We start from the raw sequence: 26,204 nt of genomic DNA on the forward strand, positions 1-26,204 counted from the left end.
TTAGTGAGGGAAAAAAACAGACAAGAAAAAAAGAAAGTCATGCCGCAGCAGTAATGGAGCTACGAGCGGAGTTGCTGAAGTCCATCTGGTATGCTTTCACTGCTCTGGACGTGGAGAAGAGTGGCAAGGTTTCCAAATCACAATTGAAGGTAAGTTTGGTCAGTTGCACGTAGTTTTCTGCTGCTGGTGGATGTTGCTGAAGAGAGACAAAGAAGAGACTCAGGCACTGTCATGTTGTTCAGCAGGGACGATGTTCGGCACTATGACTTCCTATGTGCTGTCGTCTCGTGCAGTTTCACTAGCCACTGATGCCCTTCCAAGCGTGGTTTTAAAAAGTCTTAAGTGAGTTGGCTGGAGTGGGAATCAGTCTGGTCCCTGGTGGGCCAAGATGGATTTCTTTAAAAGGATTCACTCTGCTGTGTTCAGTGTCGTGCATTTCCTGGTTCAGGTGACTGCTCTGCTCACAGTTTTCACCATCATTTGAAATCCTCTGTCCTTGTCTATATTCAGCAGAGCTCTGCCAGCATGGTCTGTAATGAAAGTTTTATCTGCGTCTGAAGCCCAGGATCAATCACGTCTTGTGCTCTCTCATTTGGTAAAGAACAAAATCACTTTAAAATTACATTCCAGGAACTGTACTTTATTTATTGGAGAAATTCCTTTAGTAACTGTGAGCTAATTCTAATAGTCCACAACCCTACCATGAAGACATACGTTCATTTATGAAGACGTACAGTATAGTGCTTTTATTTGAAAACTAAAAATATGTGTGCTTTTGTTGCCACCAGGTCTTATTTGACAACCTCTTGCTTTTAAGAAGAAAAAAATATCAATTGAAATAAATATTTGTCATAGCACAGACATTTTCTTTTGTACGCAATTATGAGAGTGTGTGCCTTAAAATGTGAAGACCAGAAATGAAGAGTCAGTTCGTTTCTTCTCTCTTCATGAGGAAATGAAGGAATTTTGCAAAGTCAAGCTGGTTAAGAAACATTTTGATTAAAACTGATTTCTTACTTCAGGAGTGCCATATCTCGTGCGCTGTTGAAACTTAATGCTTCACAGAATAAGACACAGGTAGATAGTTTCCTTCTATGTTTTGAAAGGTGAAGACAATAAATGACCATACAGATATATGTATGCCCTTATTAAGAAACCCATGAGCCTATGTTGCAGTATGCAAGAATTGATTATATCAATCATAGCATTGGCTTCTGTCTTTTACTTTGGAGGGGGGTACACATTCCAGGTTCAGATCCTGACCATGAGGAAGTTCAAGGCCCAGAACCAGATCGCTCCACAGACCTGTTCAAAAGAGGAAGTGACAATACTCTGTGGCTGAAAGACATTCATCCATCTTACGTTTTTCATCCGAATTTCGTACTGAGTCACTCAGTGAAGCTCTGGCCCTGTGATGCAGTCAAGGAGCTCCTAGAATTCTGTTCAGAGAGGGGCTTTTGTTGGTGGCTAATTTTATATTTGGCATATTGTCACTTCCCCCTCTGGCACCAAAGTATTTCTGAGAGTATCCTGACCTGGATTGAGTCTGCCCCGCACAGCCCTGTGAAAACTGAATTCATGCCACACCTGTGGGGAGATTGAAAGTACCAGGTCTGGCACAACCTGTGTTGTATAGTGTGTTGTATAGTTCAGACACTCCATGGACAAGACTCAGGGCATGTGTTTCTCCATGTTTCACCATTGAAAGACATTAAGGTTGATTCAAACCCAATGGGATGACTTTGTCATTGCCTGTGAGGAATGTGAGTACATGAGTCAGGTTTTCTTTTCCCTGTTGAAGCCATATCAGCTGGCTGATCAATGGAATTAAGCACACAGGCTGATTTTCACTCCTAGTAGTGATGTGTCAGACCAATGGGAGAAACGTTCAGATGGGCTGTCCTTGTGACGTGTTCACAGCAGATAATGAAGAAAAATGAGATTCATTGCAACAGAAAAAGAAACAACAACACCTTGTTAGCAGTGTGGATGGAGGTAGTGCTGATGTGTCAAGACAATGATTTGAAAACATGAGGTTTATTTTTGGGGGGGACAGGGGGTGGGTCAGCGCTGCCAAAGTCTGCAGGGTCTGTGGGAACATTGAGAAAGAATATTCCAAAAGCATACGTGTGTCTCAGAGGCATCATGATGATTGTGATTCCTGGTGCATAAAGTCAGCCAAGTGTATATTATTCCTCTGGCTGGCTATAACACTAGTCCAGCACTAGTTAACATTCCGGCAGGGCTGGAAAAATTAAGATAGAGCACCTTGGCTCAAGGATGCCCCAGCAGTGTCTGCCCCGAGGGACTGAGAACGACCCTTGAGCAGTAGGCCAGGAGTCTCGGCGCCTGCAGAGGCGCCAGGACAGAGGGCGATTTTGACGTCTTCGTGGGCTTCTCTCACGTCCGTCTTCACCTGGTCTGGGGGCTGCGCTGACCTGCCTGTGTCCCTTGTCCCTTGGCAAGCGGGGACTGAGAAGGGATTGGGTCCCATGACCGGGATAATCCCCCTCACGCGCAGGGGCTGTGCGTGAGAGCAGCAGGGAGCTCAGGCTCGGCACAGCACGGACAGGCGGCATCAGTCTCGCCCTCCTTCTTCTGGCGAAAGGAGGTGGGGTAGGCAGGATGTGGTAGGAAACTTGAGATCTCCTGTTTGCAGACATGTAGAAATAAAGAGCTCACTTCTCATTTCTTTTTTTCTCGTTTGACATGCTGTTTTTCTCCTTCCATGTCATAACAAAAAACCTGCAAAACACAGTTTAAAAAAAAAAAACAAATTCAAGAAAGTTGGGTCTCCACATCATATCTTGTTTTCATTTTTTAAAGAGGTTCTTTTTTTTTGTTCCCTGTTCAAACGAGATCATCCGAAATACGCACGGAAATTATGTTGGCTTTTCAGACCTAGAATTCTCCATCTCGCGATCATAAGCAGAAATAAAAAATTAAGTTGGTGACAGTTTTGCTAAACGTTTGGGATTCACTGTTTGTGTTTCTTTTCAATTAAAAGCTATTGCTTAAATTGTTTTACAATTAAAAATCAACATTTGATGCTCTCTGTGAGTAACTTTGCGAATATGTAGTTTAGAAATTGTAGTTTGAAATCTCTACATTGCATCTACATTAAATGTTCTTTTTCGTTAACTCAGGCTAGTTTAAATTTTTATCATATCCTCATAGGGTTTTTTATATGAATTTTTAAATCTAGAGTTAATTTTAGGTATTTCATTATATATACTGTATAGAGATGTATTTGATCAAATATCTATAGAATATGTTTTAATTTAATTAAAATACACCTGTTATTTTTTTAAATCATTATTCAAAAACTGCTGTTTACAGTGTCTGATTTTGGCCTAATTTTCACAGCCAGCTGATAAAATAAGTAACCAGCTATGCAGGTTTCTATTTTATCACATTATGTTGGTTGTCAGTGCAAATTAGGATTAGACAAGACAACAGCAAATGTAGAAAAACAAACAAACTACAAAATAAAAATGATTCTGTAGGGTAATTCGTAGGGCATTGTTGTATTGTCTGGTCCCAGGTGATAAATAAGCAACAATATCAATTACGAGAAGGTTTTAAAGTTTCAGAGGTAAAATCCTGTTCTGTCTAAATGTCTAGGAATTACGGAACCAGGTCATGATCTTAACTGTGAGGTCAACTTGGTCATTTGTTCTTACATTCCTTGTTCTAACATACTGTAGGTTGACCTGTTTTTCATTGTGGCCATTTTTTTCTGCAGTATTCAAAAGTAAGTTCCTATTTTGCATTTAGCTTTGTGAACTACTGTTATGTCTATTGGGTTTTGATGATGAATGCAGGAACTAAGATCAGACAGAAAATGTCATTGTTGTTTTAAATCAGTGGTGTACAGCACCAGTCCTGGACAGGCAGAAGGTTTCTGGTTTTCTTTCCACTTCAGCCCTTAATTACCTAATTGAACTCATTATTTGCTTAATTGGATAGGGCTTATCCTTTTATTGTTCTAAAGAACCTGGAGATTTAAAGATATAAAACCTGCTGGACAGCACGTTCTTCCTTAAGAAGAGAGGGTGGGAGTGAGGGATACAACCAACAGGATGCAGTAAAGCTGATTTAAACTTTCCCTTCTGAAAATTGGACTTCATTTTCTAAAGGGAAGCTGATATTGTCCACACATTCTGAAAACAAAGGGGTGTGATTTAATTTAATAATATTTCACAATATTATTATTATTTTAATAATAGCACATAAGTATACAGTAGAATCAAGCAAGAGAATTGCATCCCTGTTTCTTTGTGTTTGTGTTTCTTTGTGTTCTTTGTGTTTCACATGAAGTGTTAGGGGCTGTCACTAGAGTGCTGAGTCTGTTAAGGCCTGTTGGTAGAGTGCTGTGTGCGTTAAGGGATGTCAGGAGAGTGCTGAGCATTTTAAGTACTTTCAGTAGACTGCTGAGTGCGTTAATATGTTAAGGCCCGTCGGAATTCTGAAAAGTTGTCTGAAGTCTTGTTAGCAATGCTTTTGCTGTGAAGGCTGTCTGGTAAGCTTACTGCTTAAGGCAACTGTATTGACTTGTCTCAGAGACTTCCTTTGAATTAGACCCATGTTCAGTGCACTGTGTCACCTCCTGTGTAAATCTTGCATATGTGATACTTTTTTTAGAGTTAAGGAATGGAAATGCGAATCAAGTTGAAACCCATCCTGAAAAAGCTTTGACCTCTAGTTCTCTTTAAAGATCACAGATATATTCAATAGTAAAGCAGCAAACAAACAAAGTTCCTTATGTATACAGTTGACCCTGGTGTCTGTGACAGTGAACTGTTGCATTTTGTAGATCAACACAGACACAAGCGAGCCTGGAAATAAGCTGAAATATACAGTAATCTCGGTTGACACGTTCACCAGATGATGTCAAGTTGAATTGATCCTAAATTACAAAGACTTTTGTCCAGAATTTAGTTATAATTCAAAATAGTTACACTTACAGACCCTGATATTAATCTGAGATTGTGTTTCTTTTTGCTGATTGAAAATGTTGGATCATTTTAGCCACTTTCACAGGTCTAAAGCAGACACTGACTACAGAAGGCCTTGCAAACACTGCCTTACAGTACATACTGTACTGTATTCACAGAGCTCAGGACAAACATGGCCGATTGTGGCCACTCAAATTATGTGTTTGGCAGGGACGTCAGCGTTGTGGGCAAAACTTATCTAATATTTTTTTTTTAATGAAAATATTAATTACAAACATGAGGAGCCAGTCTTGCCTGTCTGGGTATTTGTTACAAATTTATCAGAGGATGGCCTCTGAGTATTTTGTGAAGGAAGCTGCGGTATTGGTTTCAAAAACAAACCTGGGTTATATCTTCCGGACTTCAACAAAACAGTGCTTCACATTCTCAGTCTTAAAGGCACTTCCTCTTAATGCTGTCAGGTGCCCTCTGCTCTGTGTTTATTTATAATGTTTCTTTTTTGGCCTTTGGTGTTGGATTTCTACTTTTAGCTGCTCTGATCTTGTCTTCCTGAGGACGTTCCTCATGAAAGGAGTTGTGAGGCTCCACGTGCTCCTTCCTGACCAAACAATGAGCTGCTCCTCTCCCAACAAAGATGCTGCTCACTGGCAGCATCCTAAAGCATGCCTCAGCCTGAAATAGCACAATTAAACCAACAAATAATGAAACATATCAGCTGTCTGAAAACTTTGATGTTCTTGAAACAAGATCTAGGCTCGTTTCAAAAGCCCTCAAAAAACTGTGGCTGCATTTTGTTTATTTAGCGCAATGCTTAAGAGCAGCTTTAGTTTTGGGATGGAAAACAAATTATATCCCTGTAAGAGCACAGCACAGCAGAGCAACCCTCCCTGTTATCAACTTAGCTATTCCTTCAAAAGTCTTTTTTTAAAGTTTATTGTAGTAAGCTTCCTGTAGTAAATATCTGACACGAGATGCTAAAAAATATATAAATTGATAGTGACTGCTCTGCAAAATTTACAAATACAAGTGTTGGCCACTGTGTTCTCTCTAAAATGTGTGTGCACATGTATCTTAACTATATTGGCAGCCTGCTTTGTGACAAAAATCACAAGGGTCTTCAGCTTTGACTATGAACACGAGTTGTAGTTTTAACTGTATTTAATGCCTAACTTTGGTGTTTGCTGTTTCCTGTGATCATATTAAGCCTACATTTCCCATCATTCTTTGTCATGATTATCTGCCATGGAGTTTCTCTTATAAATGAAAGGCTGTGTGAGTAGTCTTGTTCATGATCTGTTAAGACACTGGTTTCCAGGCCTTGTTCTGGAGGACCACTATGCCACTGTACCTTTTCATAGTATTTTTGTGTAGAATATCCATGGCTCGAACTTCCAAAATGAGAAAAATGTGCACTGGTGTCTAGAATTGAGTTATTAACACTGTTATTTTGTTATGGCCCGGGGTGATCATGAAAGTCATGTGATCCTGCTGCATCAAAACTCTTACCACGACATCTCAAGGCCTTTTCTCATGTTTGCTACCTTACTAGCCCTGTGGAGCTGTAACTCGGTAACTGTGATGTATGTTATTATTTTGCTAATGCAATAGGAAGTGCAATCTTAAACTCACTCCACACAGAGACCGCAGTGCAACTGACTTCCCTGTCATCCTTCCCAGTGTGCTGCACAGGAGACATGCTTGCCCCTGCTAGGGAGCAGTCTACAAAGGTAGATGTGCACTGCTGTCCTGAAACTAGGCTCTCTGTTCGGTGACTGACAAGTCTTGAGAAGAAGATATGGCATATCTTCATAAGCAATTAAGAGTACTGACTCCTACAGATACTATAAATCTCCCTGGTAGAGACTGTCAGTGAGATTTAATTACCTAATACAGGGTTTACCTCAATTTTAGCAGATGAGGTTGTGCATCTTCATCTTCTTTAGGTTTCAGTCACAAACCTTTTCATACCTATTATTTTGTCATGTTTTACTACATGATGAGGCGTTTGAAGGGCAGTAATGCAGGATGTAATTTGGGATGTGTCCTCTTTCCGGGTTTCATGGCTTCAGAATGCTTCAGTCATTGAACCATGCATTTCTGTACCTTCCGATGGGTCTGAGAAGAGCACATAGTTGTATTTTTATGGCACTGGTGTGCACCAACTCCAAAGTGTAAACAATGCAGAACATGTGTAAAACTAAGAAAAAACTGAAAACATTCTTTGCTTGAATTTTATTTTTCAAAAACTAAGTGCCAACTCATGAGTTAAAATTGCATTCTTGCATAGGGTCTCCAAGGAAAGCCAGACTCCCTCACATTGCTTCTATGGCTAATCTCGGTTTTTCTTTCTTTTTTGTGTGTGTCTGTGTTGCCTTGTGTGTCTCTGTGTTGCCTTATGTGGCTGTGTCTTGCCTTGTGTGTCTTTGTGTTGTCAGGTATTGTCTCACAATTTGTGCACGGTCCTAAGTATCCCTCATGACCCTGTGGCACTGGAGGAGCACTTTCGGGATGATGACGACGGCCCTGTGTCCAGCCAGGGCTACATGCCCTACCTCAACAAGTACATCCTGGACAAGGTACACACTCGCCTCCCTCAACAAGTCTGTCCTTTACAAGATACACACTCCCCTCCCTCCACAAGTCCATCCTAGACAGGATACACACTCCCTCCCTCAACAAGTCCATCCTGGACAGGATACACACCCCTCCCTCAACAAGTCCATCCTGGACAAGATACACACCCTCCTCCCTCAACAAGTCCATCCTGGACAGCATACACACCCCCCTCCCTCAACAAGTCCATCCTGGACAAGATACACACTCCCCTCCCTCAACAAGTCCATCCTGGACAGGATACACACTACCCTCCCTCAACAAGTCCATCCTGGACAGCATACACACCCCCCTCCCCTCAACAAGTCTGTCCTTTACAAGATACACACTCCTCCCTCAACAAGTCCATCCTGGACAAGATACACACTCCCTCCCTCAACAAGTCCATCCTGGACAGGATACAAATCAAAATCAAAATCAAATCAAATCAAAGTTTATTTATCAAATGCACAACAATACAGCATGCAGCAGTAGTTGCTGGCAATGAAATGTCTTTTCCGCGAGCTCACAAAAATCACAAGAATCACAGAAATCATAAAAATCACAAAAACACAAAAATCACAAAATTGAGGTTATGAAAATAAGGTTACATAATAATAGATGTAATAGAAATGGAATAAAACTCAATATGAGTAGAGCTGCTATGTGTCCATGGTGTATGCAATATATACAAGTAGTGCGGTTATGCTGAATACAGTGAAAACTGTGTGTCCATGTAGCCATTACAGGTGATTTGCTAAAGGAGCTGCAGGTTGGCTATTTAGCAGTCTTACTGCCTGGAGGTAGAAGCTGTTCCATAGTCTGTTGGACTTGGACCGAATACTTTGGTACCATTTACTGGACGGTAGGAGGGAAAACAGTTTGTGACTGGGATGACTGGGGCACACTCTCCTCCCTCAACAAATTCAATCCTGGACAGGATACACACTCCCCTCCCAGGCCCTGTGTCCTGCCAGTGCTACATGGCACCCAGACAGCCTAAAAGTTTAACAAGTAAATCTAGCAATAAGTAACATAGGCATTTGAAAGGAATTCAGGTCACTCTTTCTTTTTGCCCGTAAACACAGTTTCAGATATTTTTCTAGGCTTTACATTACTGTACAGCTTGTTTGTTATGATAAGTATTCAAAATATTTTAGCAGACACAGCATCTGGCTCACACAAGCAATTACAGCACAGCAAAATACCAACCTTTCACAGCCAACCTATTATACAACATCAAATACACAACCAAATATAAAGTTCACAACATACACAATCCAATGATGGAACACACAACCTGCGCAGCCATCTACACAGTAGTCAACTTACACAACCTGTCACACAAAAGCAAAATACACAGCTGGTTATATAGCACACAATCTACACACACTGTTCTGCAATTACAGAACAGCAAAATATACAGCCAGCCAGTCACACAGCAACAGAGTACACAATCAAATACACATCTCACAATGTAGCACAACTCATATCAAATAACCAATGACCAGTATCAAATAACCAATAACAGGTATTTTAGGAACAATAAATCCTGAAATTCTTTGCATCAAAGTAATGTTTTTTCACAGGCTATGTAAGTTTTAGAATAAAGGAAATATAAACATATAAAATATAAATATATAAAATATTATTTAAAGTTATCAGTTTAGCTGTGGGATAAAAAGCAGCACATGGTTCTTGGGATTTGATTCTAACTTTCTAGCAGAGGCAGGAGTTACTCTTTAGCTTTTGGGAAGGAAGGGGGTGTGAACTCCAGATCCTAGACTGTCCAGTCCAGGTCCCGGGGGGGGGGCCTGTGTGTCTGCAGGTTTTCTACAGTAGGTCTGTCCAAAGCAGCAGCACCTGAAGTGCTGGGAGATGCTGTTACACTGACCCCACTAAGCCAGTAATGAGCCGATTGAGTGCTTAGCTGCAATGAAAACCTGTCCCGGCCCTCTCCGGGACCAGGACTGCTCAGCCCTGTCCAGCGGCAGGGCCAGGTGACGGCTTCTCTTTCTCTCCGTGGCTGCCCAGGTGGAGGAAGGGGCCTTTGTGAAGGAGAACTTTGATGAGCTGTGCTGGACGCTCACGGCCAAGAAGAACTATCGCCCAGAGAAGAACGGCAAGAGTGTCCTGAGCATGCACGACGCCTTCCGCCTTTGGTGCCTCTTCAACTTCCTGTCTGAGGACAGGTACCCTCTGGTCATGGTGCCTGACGAGGTAGCGACTCTGCTCGGGGAGCTATTCCCAACACGGCCTGCATGCACCGCAACACACAGATACAAACTGGAGTTGAATTAACTGACCTGAGTTTACTTAATTGTTGACCTTGTTGTTGTTGTTTTTTTTGTCCCAGGCCATACTGGGCTGTGATCTGAATATGAGAGCTCAAAAACGAGCAAAAGCAACTGCTGTCATAACTGTTCAAGCACTGTATGACTGGCATTGCGGAGCATTCTTTTAAAATGATCGTCCAAAATACAAAAGGCCTGAAAAAAATTACAGACGCAAAGACTGGGAGGTCTGCACCCAAAAAAGGAGAGGGGGCTACTTCGACAGGTTTCAAGGCAGAGAAAGGCACACACAATGCTGTCACTAGCAGCATGGAGCCAAGCTGAACTTGTTTCCATAAGAACAATCTCTGTGAATCAGTACAAACAAGTGTGATCTAAGTGTACGTCAGCTTCCGGCCAACCTCATTAACATAGACCTGTTAGCAGAGGTTACTGTGTAGGAGGACTGACTTGTGGGTCATCATTGAGATGGAACACAATTTGATTTCTTTATATTTCATTGGCGGCATCAATGCACTTCACACCTGCTGTTCTAAGAGTTCTGTGACACGTGATGCTCAGGTGCTTGCGGCCCAGCGATTTGTGATCACAGTTTAGCCACAGCAGGCCGAGGGGATCCAGGCATGTCAGAGAGGGTCGGTGTTTGTCAACAGGAGGAAGATTCGAGTGTGTCTCTTTCACATGAACACTCACAGACTACCTTGGACTTCCCCTGCTACTAGTGCACTGGTAACGTGCCCCACAGTGTCGTATTTCCTCCTAGCTCACATACTGGTGGGGTTGTCACTGTCTGAAGCTGCAGTAGGCCCAGTTGGAATATCAGGGGGCCTCTGTATGGGGTCGAGGAGATGTGTTTTTCCTGGGCTGGTATTGGTGTCTCGTTGCTCAGTTGCTTCCTGTGTGAAAACAGTCCTGCGCGGTGTGCGCTGCCAGGAGGGGAGGTGCTCTGTGAGGGAGGGAATGGAAAATGAAAAAAACAAAGCGCTCTCTACACATTCATCCACCTGTGAGCAGCTGCCACGACAGAGTTTTGCTTTTGCTAACCGAAGACTCATTTCTGTGAAAAATGAAAAATAAAGAACCTACAGGACTTTTCTAAAGTTAGGAGGAATCAAGAACAGAGAGACTTGGGGGAGAAAACAGTGTTATTTCACTGTTCACTACAATGAATCAGTAGATGTACTGTATTGATATCCTTGCTTCCCTGTAAGGATGCCTTTTCTAATATTTCATGGAGACTGAGAATGAATTCACTCAGTGTGATGGCAGCACATATCATCATTGTTTTGGCCTCTCTGAACCGTTGGCGAGGTCTGTTGACACTGAAACATTGTGTGCGGTACTGGTACACTTCACTGCGATCCGCAGATAGAATATCCTTGCACCTGTCTCCTCTTTCCAATTGTATTGCAGACTTTAGTGAAGACATTGTCTTGGATTTTACTTGTACCACTGGGGAGGAGGTGTGTATGTGTGGCTGGATAGGTTGTTTCAGAGGCAGTTCAGAACCACAGCTAATATTTTGGGATAGGCAGTCTTTTAAAACTGTATTTTAAAACCTTATCATTATGAACTGTTAACATAACAATTAAAGGCACTAACTGTGTCTGCAACAGTAGTTTGAATTTGAAGTCTTCCCATGTATACTGCAACAGTGCTATGACGATGACCTAGCAGATAGAAACTGTTGCTGACTCAGTGAAGTCTAGAGCCTTCATGTAATGTAACATAGTCAGTTTAATGAGGATCAGTGGTCAAGAAGTCTTCCTTGCACTCATGAGATTATTGAAATCCCAAGTGCAAAGAGACAGACACACTCGGTCAGTGACTCTGTTGCTGGCTTTGGCTGGGCAGATTCTTGGACTTGTGCCTATCATTATAGTTTCAATCTGAGGTCCATCTGTGTGCGCTGGCAACACCTAAAGTTTTTCGGGATTTTTTGCAGTTTTTACACCACCTGAGCTGTGTTTCTGAAGAATCTGTCTTTGTTAGAAACTAACATCTAATCACTGTAGTACAATAGTGGGTCAGTGGTTTGTATATCTACCCCCTCACTGTGTCATTCCCCTGTGTCCAGGTGGAATACCTGCTGAAGAAGGTATGCGTGGCCATGAGTATGGAATTGAATTGCGTGGAACTGGAAGACTACATTTCCCAAGAGGCTGTGCAGCAGAGCGGCATCACAGTCTGGCACTTCCTAGATCTGGTGAACTCTGGGAAGATAACACGGGGCATTGACAAGCAGACGATCAGCATGGCTATTGAGGAAGTGTACCGAGAAATTGTGGGGGACGTGCTCAAAGAGGTATGTACCAGTGAGGAGCAATGGCTGGGAATGGGCTGATTGCAAACACATGACCTTCTGCACACAATCCATGTCTGATTAAGGGCAGAGCACTGACAAATAGTCTTGTAGTCAGTGTTGTTCAAGCAGGGGTGTGACACACTGACTAAATAATTACAGAACTAGTTGGTAGGTGTCCAACTTGATTAATAAATGCTCAATAAAAAACCCAATGGGACACAACATTAGCATTATCTGCAGTGCATTTTAGTTTTTATGTTACCTGTGCAACATGAATGGGATAAAAGAACTGTTGAATGCTTCACAATAGTGTCGTACAAGGCAGTGTAAATGCATTGCTGTGTGTCCCTCAGGGCTACCTGTGGAAGAGAGGTCAGCTGCGGAGGAACTGGACGGAGCGCTGGTTCACCTTGCGGCCCAACTCCCTGGCCTACTACGTCAGCGAGGACCGGAAGGAGCGCAAGGGCAGCATCTCTCTGGACAGGAACTGCTGCGTGGAGGTCAGTGGCCCCGCACTTACAGGAATCCACTCTTCATGCCCACGCCGCAGCCCAGCCGCTCCAGAGAGGCCTGTGCTGGCCCCACTCCGGCCCACGCCAGACTGTGACACCCAGGTCATGGTATTGCCTTAGAAAGGCACTGGGAGCCATGAAGTTCTGGATGTGCTGCTATGGTCTGACTCCCAGATGTTCTGTATAAACCAGAAAGAGTCAGAGTGGACAGAGTTATAAAATGCAGCTGTCTGCCATGTTCCAGCCCAGCAGGTGAAAGCTGTTGATAAATACAAGACTGGTTTGTAAGCTGAATTCTGCAGTATACATGTCACTGATTTGACTCTGGGTATTGCTGCTGGGCAGCTGTGACTTGAATTCCCCAAGCGCCAGTTCACGACTGCAATCGGCACTGTTGGAATTGGATTGGCATGGGTTGGGTGAGTGGCCTTGTCTTGCCAAGCATGGCTGCCATACCTGTGGCTTGGCTGGCTCCTGCCAGTGCAGCGAGACCTGGCATCAGGTCACACCAGCCATGGGACTGGCAGGGTGAACGATGTCAGGTGGCTCTGGGAAAGGCCCTCTTTGGGAAAAGTCATGCGACTGCCGAGAGTATTGGATTTGCAGCAAAGCTGAGGAATTAAAACAAGAGGCTCCCCTGGGCCTCAGCTGGCAACGCACCCCCTGCAAGTTCAGGGTGAGCCTTAGCTGAAGCCCGGGCTGGGGATTGGATGATTGGGACGGTCAGAGCTTCCAGTGAAACGACGACTCTAACAATTTCCCAGGTGCCTGCTGGCTGACATCAGTGAGAGACACACCTCTCCATCAATAGGCTGTGGCCCACCTGTGGACACTTTGGAGACTGGAGCATGTCAGATAAAGATAAATTGCTCTGAAGGGGTCAGTGGGTGGGCTGGGACATGCGTGCAGGTCCTCATTCTCTTCTTGCAGTAGAGGAGTCAGTGCTGTGAGCCTAGACATAAAGGAATGATTGCCGAGAAGTTGTTCTAATTTAAAAAATTGAAAAATGCATATGATTCCCTTATAAATAGTATAGCATTAAAGAAATCATAAAGAGATTGAGGGGCAGTTGTTGTGAGAGGAGACAACACAGCTGGGTAGGAGCATAAAAGTTTTACATAATACACATATCAACTAAAATAGTAGGCTAATGTCAAGCCTGTAGACAAGGCTGTAGTTCCACAGCACCAGGGCTGGAATGTGATTTAGCAGGGGATTGTGGGAAGCCAGCCTGACCCCGGGCCTTCTGTGTAGCAGGTGTTACCAGACAAGGATGGAAAGCGGTGTATGTTCTGCGTGAAAACGCCAGCCAAGACCTATGAGATGAGCGCATCAGACACCAAGCAGCGTCAGGAATGGACCACAGGTGAGAAAGTCAGCTACTCGACAGCATGATGCCGACCAGACTCACATTATCCACACCAATGCATCCCAGTCCAAGTGTCTGCACATCCACGCTGTGTGTGTTCATGAGGGTGTAACCCGGGAACAGGGCCGTCGCCAGAACAATTAGAATGGGTGGGCATTTGGTGTTAACCAGGGGGGCCGGGTTTGAGCACCAGATTGAGACACGTGACTCTACAGATGATTGTCACCTAATCAACGCTGCAAAATTTGAAGGCAAAGTCAAATGAAGTTCAGCAAATACACCGCTTTGGGAGTGACTGAAGATTTTCCTTTGAACCATTTTCTTATATCCATTATTTAGACTACTGTTAGCCTAGCTTTCTAATTAACGAAAACAATTTCTGGCTACAAAACCGCCTTGTGTGTTGCATTATAAATCCCGTACTGAATCCTCAGATGTGACACGGGGCCTAGCTACGTTTTTTATTCGTCATGACAGAAAAAGAAAATCTGATTGAAATGTTAGATTAGTTCCATAAATATTTTTGCAATATTTTCCACTTTATTGGACGATTATTTCAGGGGGGCAGGGTGCACATTAGCCCGCATGGGGGGGCACTGCCCCCTAATGCCCCCCCTTAGCGACGGCTGTGCCTTGAAAATCGAGGGGGTTATTCCAGTGCAGTGTCATGCGTTTCCTCACAGACACGAAGGTTTGTCTGATGGCCGGGTGTTGTTGCAGTGTAGCAGAAAGCGCGTTACGAACTCGCAGCGTGACTCTGGTGTTCGGGGAAGGGCGGGGGGGTGCGTGTGTGTGCGCCGCGTTGCCCAGTGGTGCCGTTGTCCTGCAGCCATCCAGACGGCCATCCGCCTGCAGGCAGAGGGGAAGACGTCTCTCCACAAGGACCTGAAGCTGAAGCGGCGCGAGCAGCGGGAGCAGCGGGAGCGGCGGCGGGCGGCCAAGGAGGAGGAGCTGCAGCGGCTGCGCGCCCTGCAGGAGGAGAAGGAGCGGAAGCTGCAGGAGCTGGATCTGCTGAAGGAGGCCCAGCGCCAGGCCGAGGCCCTGCTGCAGCAGGACGAGCAGCGGCGCCGCGCCCAGCACGAGGAGATGCAGCGCGCCCTGGAGGTGCAGCTGCGAGAGGCCGAGGAGGTGCGCTGCCGGGGCGGGCGGGGACCAGAGGGCGCTGGCGGAGAGCAACAGCAGGGCCTTGCAGTGAGATGGAAAAAATAGCGTTATCCTTACAGGCACAGTGACATGGCAATTAACACGTCGAGTGTTTCATTCTAGATTCAGGAGTCTGTCTGTGCGGAGTTTGCATGTTCTCCCTGTGTTTGAATGGGCCATAGCTGGCTACCCCAGTTTCTTCTCACCTCCCAGAGACATGCTGGCCAGGTTTTATTGATCTATTAAAGTCATTCCTTTCTCCGACTCTTCTGAGGTTTCGTTAAGATCAGTCCATTTGTTTGTGAGTGGTCCGAGGCAGTAAGGGGGACAACCTGATGTGCTGTGTCGCAGGCGCGGGCCAGCATGCAGGCGGAGATGGCGCTGAAGGAGGCCGAGGCCGACAGGCAGAGGAAGAGGATCCGGGAGCTGGAGGAGATGCAGCAGCGCCTGGAGGAGGCCCTGCACCTGGAGATCAAAGCCAGGCAGGATGAAGAGGCCTTCCGCTACGCACAGGCCAGGTACACACTCGCATGCCTACCAGCATACCACCCCAAGCATTGGCACCTCCATACTTTGTGTGTGCATAGGATTGCTTGTATTCAGTCAGCTCCCATGCAGTAGACATGCACGCATGCAGTACACATGCACAGTGTCACGCAATCACTCAGCTTTCAGGTCTGATCGCTGATCGTTGGCTCAGCTGGGGAAGGGTTCTGAAAAACTTGAAGATCCTTGACTTGTGAAAAAAAGTCCCCTGTCTTTAAAAAAAAAACAAAACAAAAGGAAATCGCTTTGCAATTGTACTTCACACCCAGACTACACGTCCCATGAGCAGAAAAAAATGACTAGTGACAAGCAGGGGTTTCATCCTGTAGAACCATAGGCGCCCAGAGGGTTCCTCACTGAGCGCCAATGGGAATGGTCACACCCAGGGTGTGAAATCAACAGAGCCCGTACTGCTGGCCTGCAGATCCGACTTTAATATGTTCTACTTACCCACAACAATTTTCAGACTGAAGTGTAAAACGGGGAATCCTTATTGAAATTGATTCTGGCCTTGAGTCCTCCTGCATGCATCACATATCATGAATATTATTGTAAGATCTGTGGCTTCAGACAAAACGATAAATTTAAGGCTGGTAGGTATGACCTTCCTTTCACAAATTGTTAAACAAAACCTGTTTATTTCAAATTAGAAATGAATAAAAGTAGACAGATGTTTTTGTCATTCTTAAATGTAATCTTTTACATTAGCTGGTTTTTTATATAAACAGCAAGTTTGAACGGACAAGTTAATAAACTTCTCTGTTTATTCCCAATACTTTTTTTTAGATTGAACCTCCTGTTCACCAATTCTGAAACCGTTGCTGCTGCGTGTGTGTTTCTGACTGGGATATACATGTGATAAACACTCATTTTGTTTTTAAATGTTAATAACAAGGCAGTGAAAGCCACTGCAGAGCAGTCCGCATCTGGGCAAGGTTTTTCTGTTCCCATGGGGACACAGCAATGCCCTCAGGTTGTCACGTTAGCGTGCCTGAGGAAGTGAGTTTCTAACGAAGGGAAGTTGTGGAGGACGGAATCGGCAGGTATGAACGAGTGTTGAAAACTCAGAAAAGAAAACTTCCTTTCTGTGTTGCCTGCATCTTGTGTGAAACCTTTTTTTCGTGCAAGTCTGTTGCACCGTCTGCTGTGGACAGTGCATTTTATCGAAGTACAATATTTCTGGATGTGTGCCTGGAAATGCTGAGCTGGAAGACGAGTCATTAAGAGGAATCTTATCGATCTCTATTTTCAGACACTCTAATATGACCTTTGTAATATTCATTCATAAGAAATATGACTTTTTAAAACATGATTAATGCTGTGACTCAGTGGCTCAGTTTCGGGGCTCTAGTGGTCAGTGTTGCATTGGTAGCTAATGAAGCAATTTAGGTAGAAGTCTGGAGGTTGGAAAGGGACTCAGTTGTCGACGACTCAGGTTTCCAAGTACAATTTCTGAATTGTATTGCATGGGGAGAATGTGGATCCACAGACTAATGTGCTCACTTGTCAGAGCTTTCCATCTTTTGACACATGCTGGAGAGAGAGCACCAGCTGCATGAGCGGGGCTTGTCGCACTGACGGCAACGTTACAGGTGCCTGGCAAACTGAAGTTGCCATTTAGCCCAAGCCCAGAGATCCCTGGCCGACTAACGCCCACTCTACCCTAGTAGTGCTGTGTCATTTCTGGTTACACACATTCCACGGTTGGGTAATGCCGTGATCCAGGATGGAATCAGTGTTGTCTGGGCCGCAGGGCTCACCTTGCACTCGGAGGAGCAAGATGCTAAGGAGCCTTCAGGGGTACTGTTCCCCGTTTTACCCCTCGACACAGAAATGGCGTTCTATTATCAGGCAGGTGTGGATGATGTAACGAACAGTTCTTTCCGGACCCTATGCGGACGACACAGTCCGACAGAGTGGGGGAACACTAGGGAAACGTCATGCAGGAATACGGGGCTGAAGACAGGGGGGCGTGTCCAAGGTGCGCTGGTGCACGGGGGAGGTGTGGCCGAGGCGAACAATCCGAGAGAGTAATCCTTAGGGAAAATCCAAAACACAAGGGTAAGTCCAGAACCAGAAGATCCATCAGAAGAAAGATTAAAAACCACGAAGGCCGGGTCGGAACCGGCGGACGGGGAACGGGAACGGGAACAGAGGTTAAAACCTTAACGGGACCAGGCGCTTCCTGGTCCCGGACTCGCACGATATGGAAATCAGATGCAGAGCCCGGATAAGCGTCAGCGCCTGGCTTTTAAGGTGGGCTGGGAATAGGGAACAGGTGCAGAGAATAAAGTCTAGTGAAAGGGCTGGAGCACCCTTAAGGAGGGGGAACTATAATCGTGACAGATGAGGGATGATAAGATAAAACCTTCAGCCTCTGAAACTGATGGGGCTCAATGGATCTCAAGTATGAAGAGGCCTGCGGTCTCAGTGAGGTCCACTGTGGACCAGGGAAGGGAAGCCCAGGAGTGAGTGGCCCAGGATCAGGGGTGATTCGGATAGAAGAGACTTGCAGCTGTGGAGCTGTTAGAGAAAGCCAACCAGGGTGCTCCCTGGCACACTGTCTTTCTGCAGCTGGATGACAAAGCTTTTCCAAGCCACATGCGTGACTTTCACGTAGACAGAGTCATAGATTTTTTCAGGCTTTTAGCCAGTTGTTCAAGAGAGAAGCATTCAATCCATACACCGCATAGCTTTGGGAGTAATATTAAATGAAGAATAAAACCTCTTGTATTAGCCATCTTGAAAAAAGAATCGGCTGTCACTGTTTTACAGTGAGAAAAGGCAAATTAAGGTTTCATCTAGTTTTCCTCATTATTTTATCGAACGTTATTTTCTAGCATTTAAATGAACATCTGAAAGAGGAGAATGTGTGGGCTGGTAGTCTTGGTAGTTTCAGTGCACACCTGTGTCTGTCCTCCCTCTCCCAGGCTGCTGGCGGAGGAAGAGGAGAAGCTGAAGGCCCTGATGGCTTTGAAGGAGGAGCAGGAGGAGTACATCCTCAAGACCCAAAGAGAGAAGCAGGAGCTCAAGCAGGAGATGGAAAGCAAGTCCCGGTCCCTGGATGAGGCCCAGCGCCAACTGGAGGAAGTGAGGGCCAACCGGCACAGGGTGGACCAGGATGTGGTGGTGAGCAGACAGCACTGCCGTCTAACCGTGTGTCCGTCTCTCCAGCTGCCTGTGCTTCTATCTGAGGCCTGGACACAGGCAGCAAAGCAAGCAATGCCCCAAATTGCATTAGGCACGGGCATGCAGATTTTTATGTAAGCCAGACATTTAACATTTAAATCACCTTATTTTGAGTGTTTTTGTATAGAGAGGTTTGGTGCAGTAAAAGAATTTTAAACAAGTACTGTAACTTCCCTGCTTTGCCAGTAAGATTTGTACAAGATCCCTGTGTCTCATAAAACCTCAAATGGACTGACCTGCTCTGCAGTGCTCTGCAATCGTGTTTCCTTGCACTAGCCCTGTGGATCAGAGCCTGTTCTTACTGTTCTTATTAGTTTACCGGATGCCTGTGTGCTGAAGAACTTAGATTCAAAACAAAAAACCTACTGCAAACATTATACAGTGTAGTGTGGTTAATATGGCAAGCAAATCTCACAGCAGGGCTAGCAGTTTGGGCAAGCTACCCTGGTCAAGTCCATACGCATGTGCGCCGCCTGGTCTGATTGGACTTTGAAAAGATGTGAAAAATAGGCCCAAGCCTCTCACTGAAACCTAGTTGTCATGGAAATGATGTGAGAACAGCTTCCTGTTTCTGGTCAGGGGTTGTCGGTGAACGATGGCAATTGTTTGTGTCTTTTTTCCCCCACAAAAACCCTCTGGCTTCTTTTACAATAATTTGAAATAAAAATGGAAACTACTTTAAGAATAAAAAAATCATCATACATCTTATTAATAATACATTAATAATACAGCAAATCTAAATAAATAATGAAAAAGTGTTGACTCTATGTGAAAAGGAGGCCTTTCTGTGGTCTCATGAAAATGTTTTACCCAAGTCAAAAGGAAAAAAAAAACAGTTTACGTTTAGCAAACATACTGACTTGAAGCTTTCAAGCTTTATGACCTGTTGTGTCTTTAAAAGTCTGAGGTGGGAGTGTTTCACTAGGGGGCCAAATAAAAAGACAACCATTGACATGATGCCATGTCACACTGTGCCACAGGTGTTCATTTCTGTGCTTTCACATCACAGCTGATTGCATTATCATAGGAAATTACATCTCCTGTCTGTCCGTCCATAGGCCTGATCTCTGTGTCTCCTTTGAACCCTTTCCAGGCTGCCCAGAGGAAGCTTCGGCAGGCCAGCACCAACGTCAAGCACTGGAACGTGCAGATGAATCGGCTGATGCACCCTATAGGGCCTGGAGGTGAGAGCTTGGGAAAGCTAGAAGCTTCACTCAGACGGCCGCCTCACTGGGCTGTGTAGAGATGCAGAGCTCCAATAGTGTGAGGGTGACCGCTGAGAAGTCTTCCTTGATTCAGCTCGGATCATGGGCAGTTGCAGCTGGGGGGAGTTCACACAGCCTTCCGTTGGGACATATTTCCTAGATGCAAGGGAAAACAACACAAAAAAACTCGGCAATGGAATCCAGGAGGTGCTTACGGGATGTCTGGATGAAGCTACTCTGTTAAGACATCAGCAAGCTCGGTGTTTTTTTGTGTTGTGGGCTCTGAAGGGGAAATCCTATGTAATTTTTTCTGATACTATGAAGGTATTCTTAGCAGCCCGGATTCTGCAAAACCCACTCACTCTCGCTTACCTCCACTGGGCTGTGAGAAGCTCCTGGACGTCACTTTTCTTTCTCCTGCAGGTCCTCTGCCCGTTCTCACCCTGACTCACTCTGAAAATTCAATCATCAATTTCCCTTCGGGATCAATAAAGTCTTATCTATCTATCTAAAACCAGGTGGCACACAAGTCAAACATTTTTGTACCAAATGCCACAAGCAGCAAACCCCATAGTTAATGGTTTCTGTTTGTTAGCTAATCTGTGGTTGAGAACCTCTTCCTTACAAATCTTGCAAAAATTTAATTTCCTGATGGCTGTATTGTCTCATGCCCAAATCTGGTCTTGATCCGTAGCCTTGGATGTGATGTCATTGAACTTTTTTAGGTCATGATCAGTCTTTGCTTCTGAAAACAGTGGCCAAAGAGAGGCTCCTTCTTTGCTGTGCTGAGGTTTCCCGCCTAGTGGTTACCTGGGGGCCGACGCACCCCACACAGCTCGGCTCTGCGCTCCGGCGGTGCTGTCAGTCTCTGTCGCTGTGCCTGGAAGAAAGCAGCGTGCTCTGTGGTCAGAAAGCAGATGGCTCTGTTTGATAAGAAGGCCCTGCAGTCGGTTTCACAGAACCCGGAGGCACAGCCTCCAGGATATTGAAAGAGCACCACAGCCCCCACACACACATGCTCACACACACTCCCTCCTCTGTTTGCAGAAGTTACGCTTCCTTGTATGAGGAGGAGCGCTTGAACGTGCATGTCAGTGAAACAAAGTGCTCAGGCATGCTTGCAGAGTTGGGCCGTCGCACAAGGACACCGTGAATGTGTTGAGGCTCACGAAGAGCACACAGGCAAACGTAAACTGAGTTGTTTCAAAGGCGCAGTGCTGCTAGCTGAGCTGCTTTCCTAGCTATGCCCCTCTCAAAGAGCTCTGTGGTGTGGTTTGTGAACTGCATGGTAGAGCTTACATGAGCAGCCACGGATTTCGGAGAGCAAAGCAGCTGCAGGCATTTGTAACTTGTCTCTGCAACAGGGTACTAATTTGTCAGACTGCAGTGAAATTCCGTTCACCAAATTGTACTGAATTCTACCAACTTAATGATGACAGCTTGTTAAATACTACACCTCTCCCTGTTTCTTAAATGAGTTCATTCTCATTGAGCTACTTGAAATATTACTATTGCAGAGGAGAGCAATATGACAATACATTAGTGAGAATCCTCATTTTAGGTATAGATGCTGATTCAGAGGATATGCAAAATGTTTTGTGATTTTTAATGATTTTTTTAAATTAAAAGCACAATTTCACTGTTTTCATATCCCCTGCAGCAGGCATAATGTTCTAATCATAGTAAAGCCCCAACTGAGGGAAATAGAAGAGTGCTGGGACTGGACAATAGGAGTTTCGGGCATGAGTGTGGTTGTGGGGAGGTCTCATCTGCACTGATGTTAGACACTGTCCAACCCACTGGGATAAGGAATGGGCTGAGTGCTGTGGCGTTGTGCTCAGCAGCTGATGTCACACAGAGAGGGAGTGGTGTCTTTCTGGCCTCTGACAGAGGCTCTGGGGTTCTCTGAAGCAGAGTGGAGGGCTGAGCTCCCTTGCACTTGTTAAGGTTCAGCATTTCCTCTATTAGAGCTATAATTCTGAAATGTTAAAAAAGACCATAGTTCGCATTTTTCCACAACTGGAATTATTTTGGTGTTTATACCACAATGCTGACTACCCAGTATTTCATAATGCAGTGTACTTTTTCTTGGCTAAGACTGTAAGAAACAAAAAGTGAGGGCTGTCAGGATAGATTCCCTTACTCAACACAAGAGGTCAGATGTAAAAAATAATGTTTTATCCCTTTTAAAGCTTTGCTGTGGCATGCACTGCTCGAAGAAGAGAAGAGCTTGTAAAGCACAGGGGAATCAGGGGGAAGATATGGCAGCACCAGAAACAGACTCCACAGGGCAAAAGAGATGTGGGAAAACTGCACCTGTCACATTTTCAAAAGGGATATTTACTTAGACATTTTCTCAGGGTATGTCCCTTGTTCTCTGCCCCCGTTCATCTCCATGGATCTCTGGATAGAAACCCAATATTGACCCACTTTTATTCTCTCTCATTAGCTTCGAGACAGTCCAAATGAAACCCAGTGGACAACCGCTGAGCTTTGGCAGACACTTAACAGCAACATCTGCAATAGGAACAACAGCAGCAGGACAGTTGTATTCTCCTCTAGCTTCTAATCGCCTCAGATCAAGGAACCTAACTGACAGCTAAGCTGACACACCTGGGGACTGCAGCTATTGGTCGGTTTTTGCTTTTCTCTGATGGTTCGGGACACTTTTAGGGGCTCGACCAGAGCTCGCCACAAGGGGGCGCAGCAGGACGATACGGCAGGAGATCACAGATTGAGTGGAAAATCCACTTCTGTTCAGTGCATATTTTTGAAGCCTGTGTTTTTGAAAGAAAGGATTTTCTCCCTCTCTGCTTCTTTTGAGTTAAATTAAAGACATTGGAACCTTCTGAAGCGAAGCTAAAAGGCAAGTAAATTGAAGCTCTCCTTGTGAAAAGCTTTCTGTTTCTCTCTCTCTCTCTCTCTCGCTGTGTCTTCGCTTGCGATTTCAGAGAAGAGGCCTTCTGGAGGTTTCTCCAGTTTCCGCGTTCCCATGCAGAAGGACCCAGGGCTGAAGCTGCAGCTGCGCCAGAGGTCGGAGGAGAAGGATGAAGAGAGCAAGGAGAATGTGAACCGCGGCGAGGGGGCCAAGCGCCTCTCACAGGCCTCTGACAGCGACATGGACACCGTGCCCTGAGAGGTGAACTCTTACCGACCAATCAGACTCCGGCTTCCATGACCTTTGACCCCCCTAATGGAAGCACAGAACTTCTATGAAGACTAAAGAGCAAAATGAACTTGCTGTAACCTAGGATTTCCCAATTTTTCTTTCTTTTGTTTTTAAACCGCCAAAGTGGGCTGTTGATTATGAGTAGAACTGAATTAGCAGCCGAATATGTTTTTGCTGCATATCTGCCTTCTTTCTATGACAGCAGACAGAGAATAAAGAGAATCTCTTTTTTAATAATCTTCCAAAACCAAACCAAAAAAGGCAAATGAACTAGGGTTTTCTAGGAACACCTGCACTAGACAGACAGATTAAACATCTGAATGTGGGTTACTGCTGTTTTTATGCCCTCCTGACATCCTGTCTGATGAGAGTGTCAGACACGCTGAAAGTTATTTCTCAGAAGTGATCGTCCACCAGAAAATACACCCCTTACTTGGATGAAGTTTGTGTTCAAGGAGAACATCACTAGACTTTGCAAGATGTTTAGATATTTTAAATACTTCTATCTAAATGTAACAAAAAATGTTTGTACTTCTATTTAAGAGTTCTCTTAAATGAAAATAGGTGTAATGCAGTCATCTGCATTTTGGCAAGTATTTCAGGTACTTTAAAACCAACAGTTTTTAACTGCTGGCAGGCAGTCAGGAGATTATTTGCAGAAAGGAACAATTGTTCAGAGTAGTTTAAACTAAGCAAAACCCCTGTTCACTTCCTGGCTCCTTTCCAGAGAAGACAGTAATAGACTCTTCTTAGCTGATGTCACATGGTGTTTCCCAGGTCACTAAGCAGGGGTGAAAACAGAGCACTAGTGAACTGGGATTCGAAATTAGGCTTCGCATTACAGTGCTCACATGGAGCAAAGGTTAAAGATCATGCTTTGAGCTCTGCTTTCCTGTTGTGTATCTTATTTTTGTGGAGTGAAATTAGTTATGAAACACTGGCCCACTGATCAAAGCCAGTCGTCACATGGAGTTGAACACTTTATTTCCACTTGAAAACTATTAGGTATCCAGTATTTACATCCCCGTTTATATGTTGGTCCTCAAAACCTTGCTTTTGCACGTTTTCTAGTTCTGAATTATTTCTAAATATGCAAAAATACTTGTCTTAAGAGCTAAACTTCTAATTTTTCTGAAACTTAAAATCTCTACTATTTTCTATACCCCTTACACCTGGACTGTTCATTTCTTCATCGGCTCTGTTCACCACCATGACCTCTTGCATTAGCTTGGTAAAGATGAAGACTGTGGCCATTTTCCTCAACCTTCTGCATGGTGGCGCAGGCTTGAGCTGTGTCAGAAAGGCAAAAGGCTTTACAGGTGACCTGATCAGAGGCCTCTGTCTCACCACAAAAAAGAGGATTCCAAACTAGGTGCATTTATAATAAACTTTTATGCTTCTAAAAAATGAAAATAATGATCAAAATCAGAGAAAACCTGTAAAAGTAATGCGCTGGAAAGGAAGATGTCAGTAATGCAATGAACTATTAAGATTTTAGGTTTCTGCAAGATATTAGACGTAATTTTTCCTTGGGAAAGCAAAGTACAGATCCAAATGGACTAACGTTTGGCTTAATCAGAAATAAAGTCAAATAGTATTATAATATAATTTCCTTAGTTTGTTTGTCATAGAAGATACTTTCATAACTCTTGGACCAACTCTGTAGTTGTCCTTGTAATGGTAAATGCTCATACAGATTATAAAACATAATGAGAAAATGAGAAAACTTGGAAGAGCTTCTGCTGTGAATGTCTTTTCTGGGTAGATCATAAGGGTGTTATTGGTAAGAAGCATTCAGACACCTGTCTTCAGTATCATTCCCATGTATTTTCAAATGAATATGTTTCTCTGACATCTAACACATCCCTAGAAACAATGAAAAAATTATCTTGATCTCATTTGCATAATTCCACATCCTTCGTCCCATATTTAGAAACCTTCTTTTGAATACTGTACAGCCACATTCTGGATTCAGGAAGTGTGAGTACCTTTAATTCTAAAAAATAAACCAGATATTGTCCTGGAAAACAGTCCTTGAGCCTAACAGACCTACAGAGCATTTTCAGTTTTGTTGCCATGAACGATGCTTTTAGATAACCTTTACATATGCAAAGGCCTTCCCTTTAGATGATGTAGTTATTCTGGCAAGGAAATGGTTACCTATAGTGTATAGATTTTCATTTTTAAAGGAAATGAAATTACTGGTTCAGAAACACGTACACACCCTTCACTATTCATGCTGCCAGGAAAACCAAGCTGAAAAATCAAGATTTAAAATCTCTGGTCTGCCTGTATGCAGTCTCTCCAAAGAGCAGTCAACAAAATATGAGAGTGTTTGTCAAAATGCATTGTATCTGCTTACTGTAAAACAGTTTGAAATTGTACAGTTTTTGTAATTGCTGTTATTTTATTGTAGTTATTGAAAAAGTAATGGGACTGAAATGCCTTCATTTTGCCTGTCTCATCGCGTTGTAGGTATACAACATGTACATTGACTGCTGGGTGACATTAAATGATCCTGTTATGCGCAGACTGTGCAACATGCTTCTGCCATCTGTGTGGGTGTTCAGGCGAAGATGGAGCAGCGGGGGAGGGGAAATTTGGTTCTTAAACCTCCAGCTAAGATCATGTTCTTGTTGAAAAAGCTTGCTCTGGATCACATGTGTCAGCTCTTCTGACATACAGACACAATGAGGTCAACCTGGCCACTATATCTTCCCCCAGACAGAACAGCAGATTTCCATTCGCCAGCAGAGCTCGTTATCAAGGCAGTCTCAAACAAAAATTGTAACCCACGACATGGTATTTCAAAAGACGAAATCTACTCAGGACTTTGCAAATGAGAGGTGTGTCACTAACCTTTTTCTTTCGTCTACCCTCACCAGTGGGGATACTTAGGAAAAAAGACCTGGAAATTCCCAC

General features: G+C 44.3%; 1 protein-coding gene across 5 annotated transcripts; it reads left to right on the top strand.

Moving 5' to 3' along the window:
* On the top strand, nucleotides 1-25,812 carry LOC148830952 (differentially expressed in FDCP 6 homolog). Of its 5 annotated transcripts, none has more exons than XM_088921321.1 (11): nucleotides 1-149; nucleotides 7,394-7,534; nucleotides 9,585-9,770; nucleotides 11,922-12,149; nucleotides 12,503-12,649; nucleotides 13,916-14,027; nucleotides 14,860-15,158; nucleotides 15,525-15,691; nucleotides 18,650-18,848; nucleotides 20,002-20,092; nucleotides 22,563-25,812. In XM_088921321.1, exons 1-11 carry the CDS (start codon nucleotides 54-56, stop codon nucleotides 22,580-22,582), a joined length of 1,686 nt encoding a protein of 561 aa, XP_088777447.1. In that variant the 5' UTR covers nucleotides 1-53; the 3' UTR covers nucleotides 22,583-25,812. The 5 variants fall into 5 exon arrangements, with proteins under 5 accessions (XP_088777447.1, XP_088777444.1, XP_088777448.1 ...); XM_088921318.1 differs by having other exon boundaries at nucleotides 23,065-25,812; XM_088921322.1 differs by having other exon boundaries at nucleotides 13,919-14,027.
* The last annotated feature ends 392 nt before the right edge of the window (nucleotides 25,813-26,204 follow it).

Source organism: Atractosteus spatula, chromosome 7 (genome assembly GCF_055471065.1).
Source record: "Atractosteus spatula isolate fAtrSpa1 chromosome 7, fAtrSpa1.hap1, whole genome shotgun sequence".
Taxonomy (NCBI): domain Eukaryota; kingdom Metazoa; phylum Chordata; class Actinopteri; order Semionotiformes; family Lepisosteidae; genus Atractosteus; species Atractosteus spatula.

Excerpts from the sequence above, each read along its gene's own strand:
- LOC148830952 (XM_088921318.1), top strand. The coding sequence starts at position 54 with ATGGAGCTACGAGCGGAGTTGCTGAAGTCCATCTGGTATGCTTTCACT. Across the intron at positions 15,159-15,524 it reads AGCTGCGAGAGGCCGAGGAG|GCGCGGGCCAGCATGCAGGC; the intron begins GTGCGCTGCCGG and ends GCTGTGTCGCAG. Across the intron at positions 18,849-20,001 it reads GGGTGGACCAGGATGTGGTG|GCTGCCCAGAGGAAGCTTCG; the intron begins GTGAGCAGACAG and ends AACCCTTTCCAG.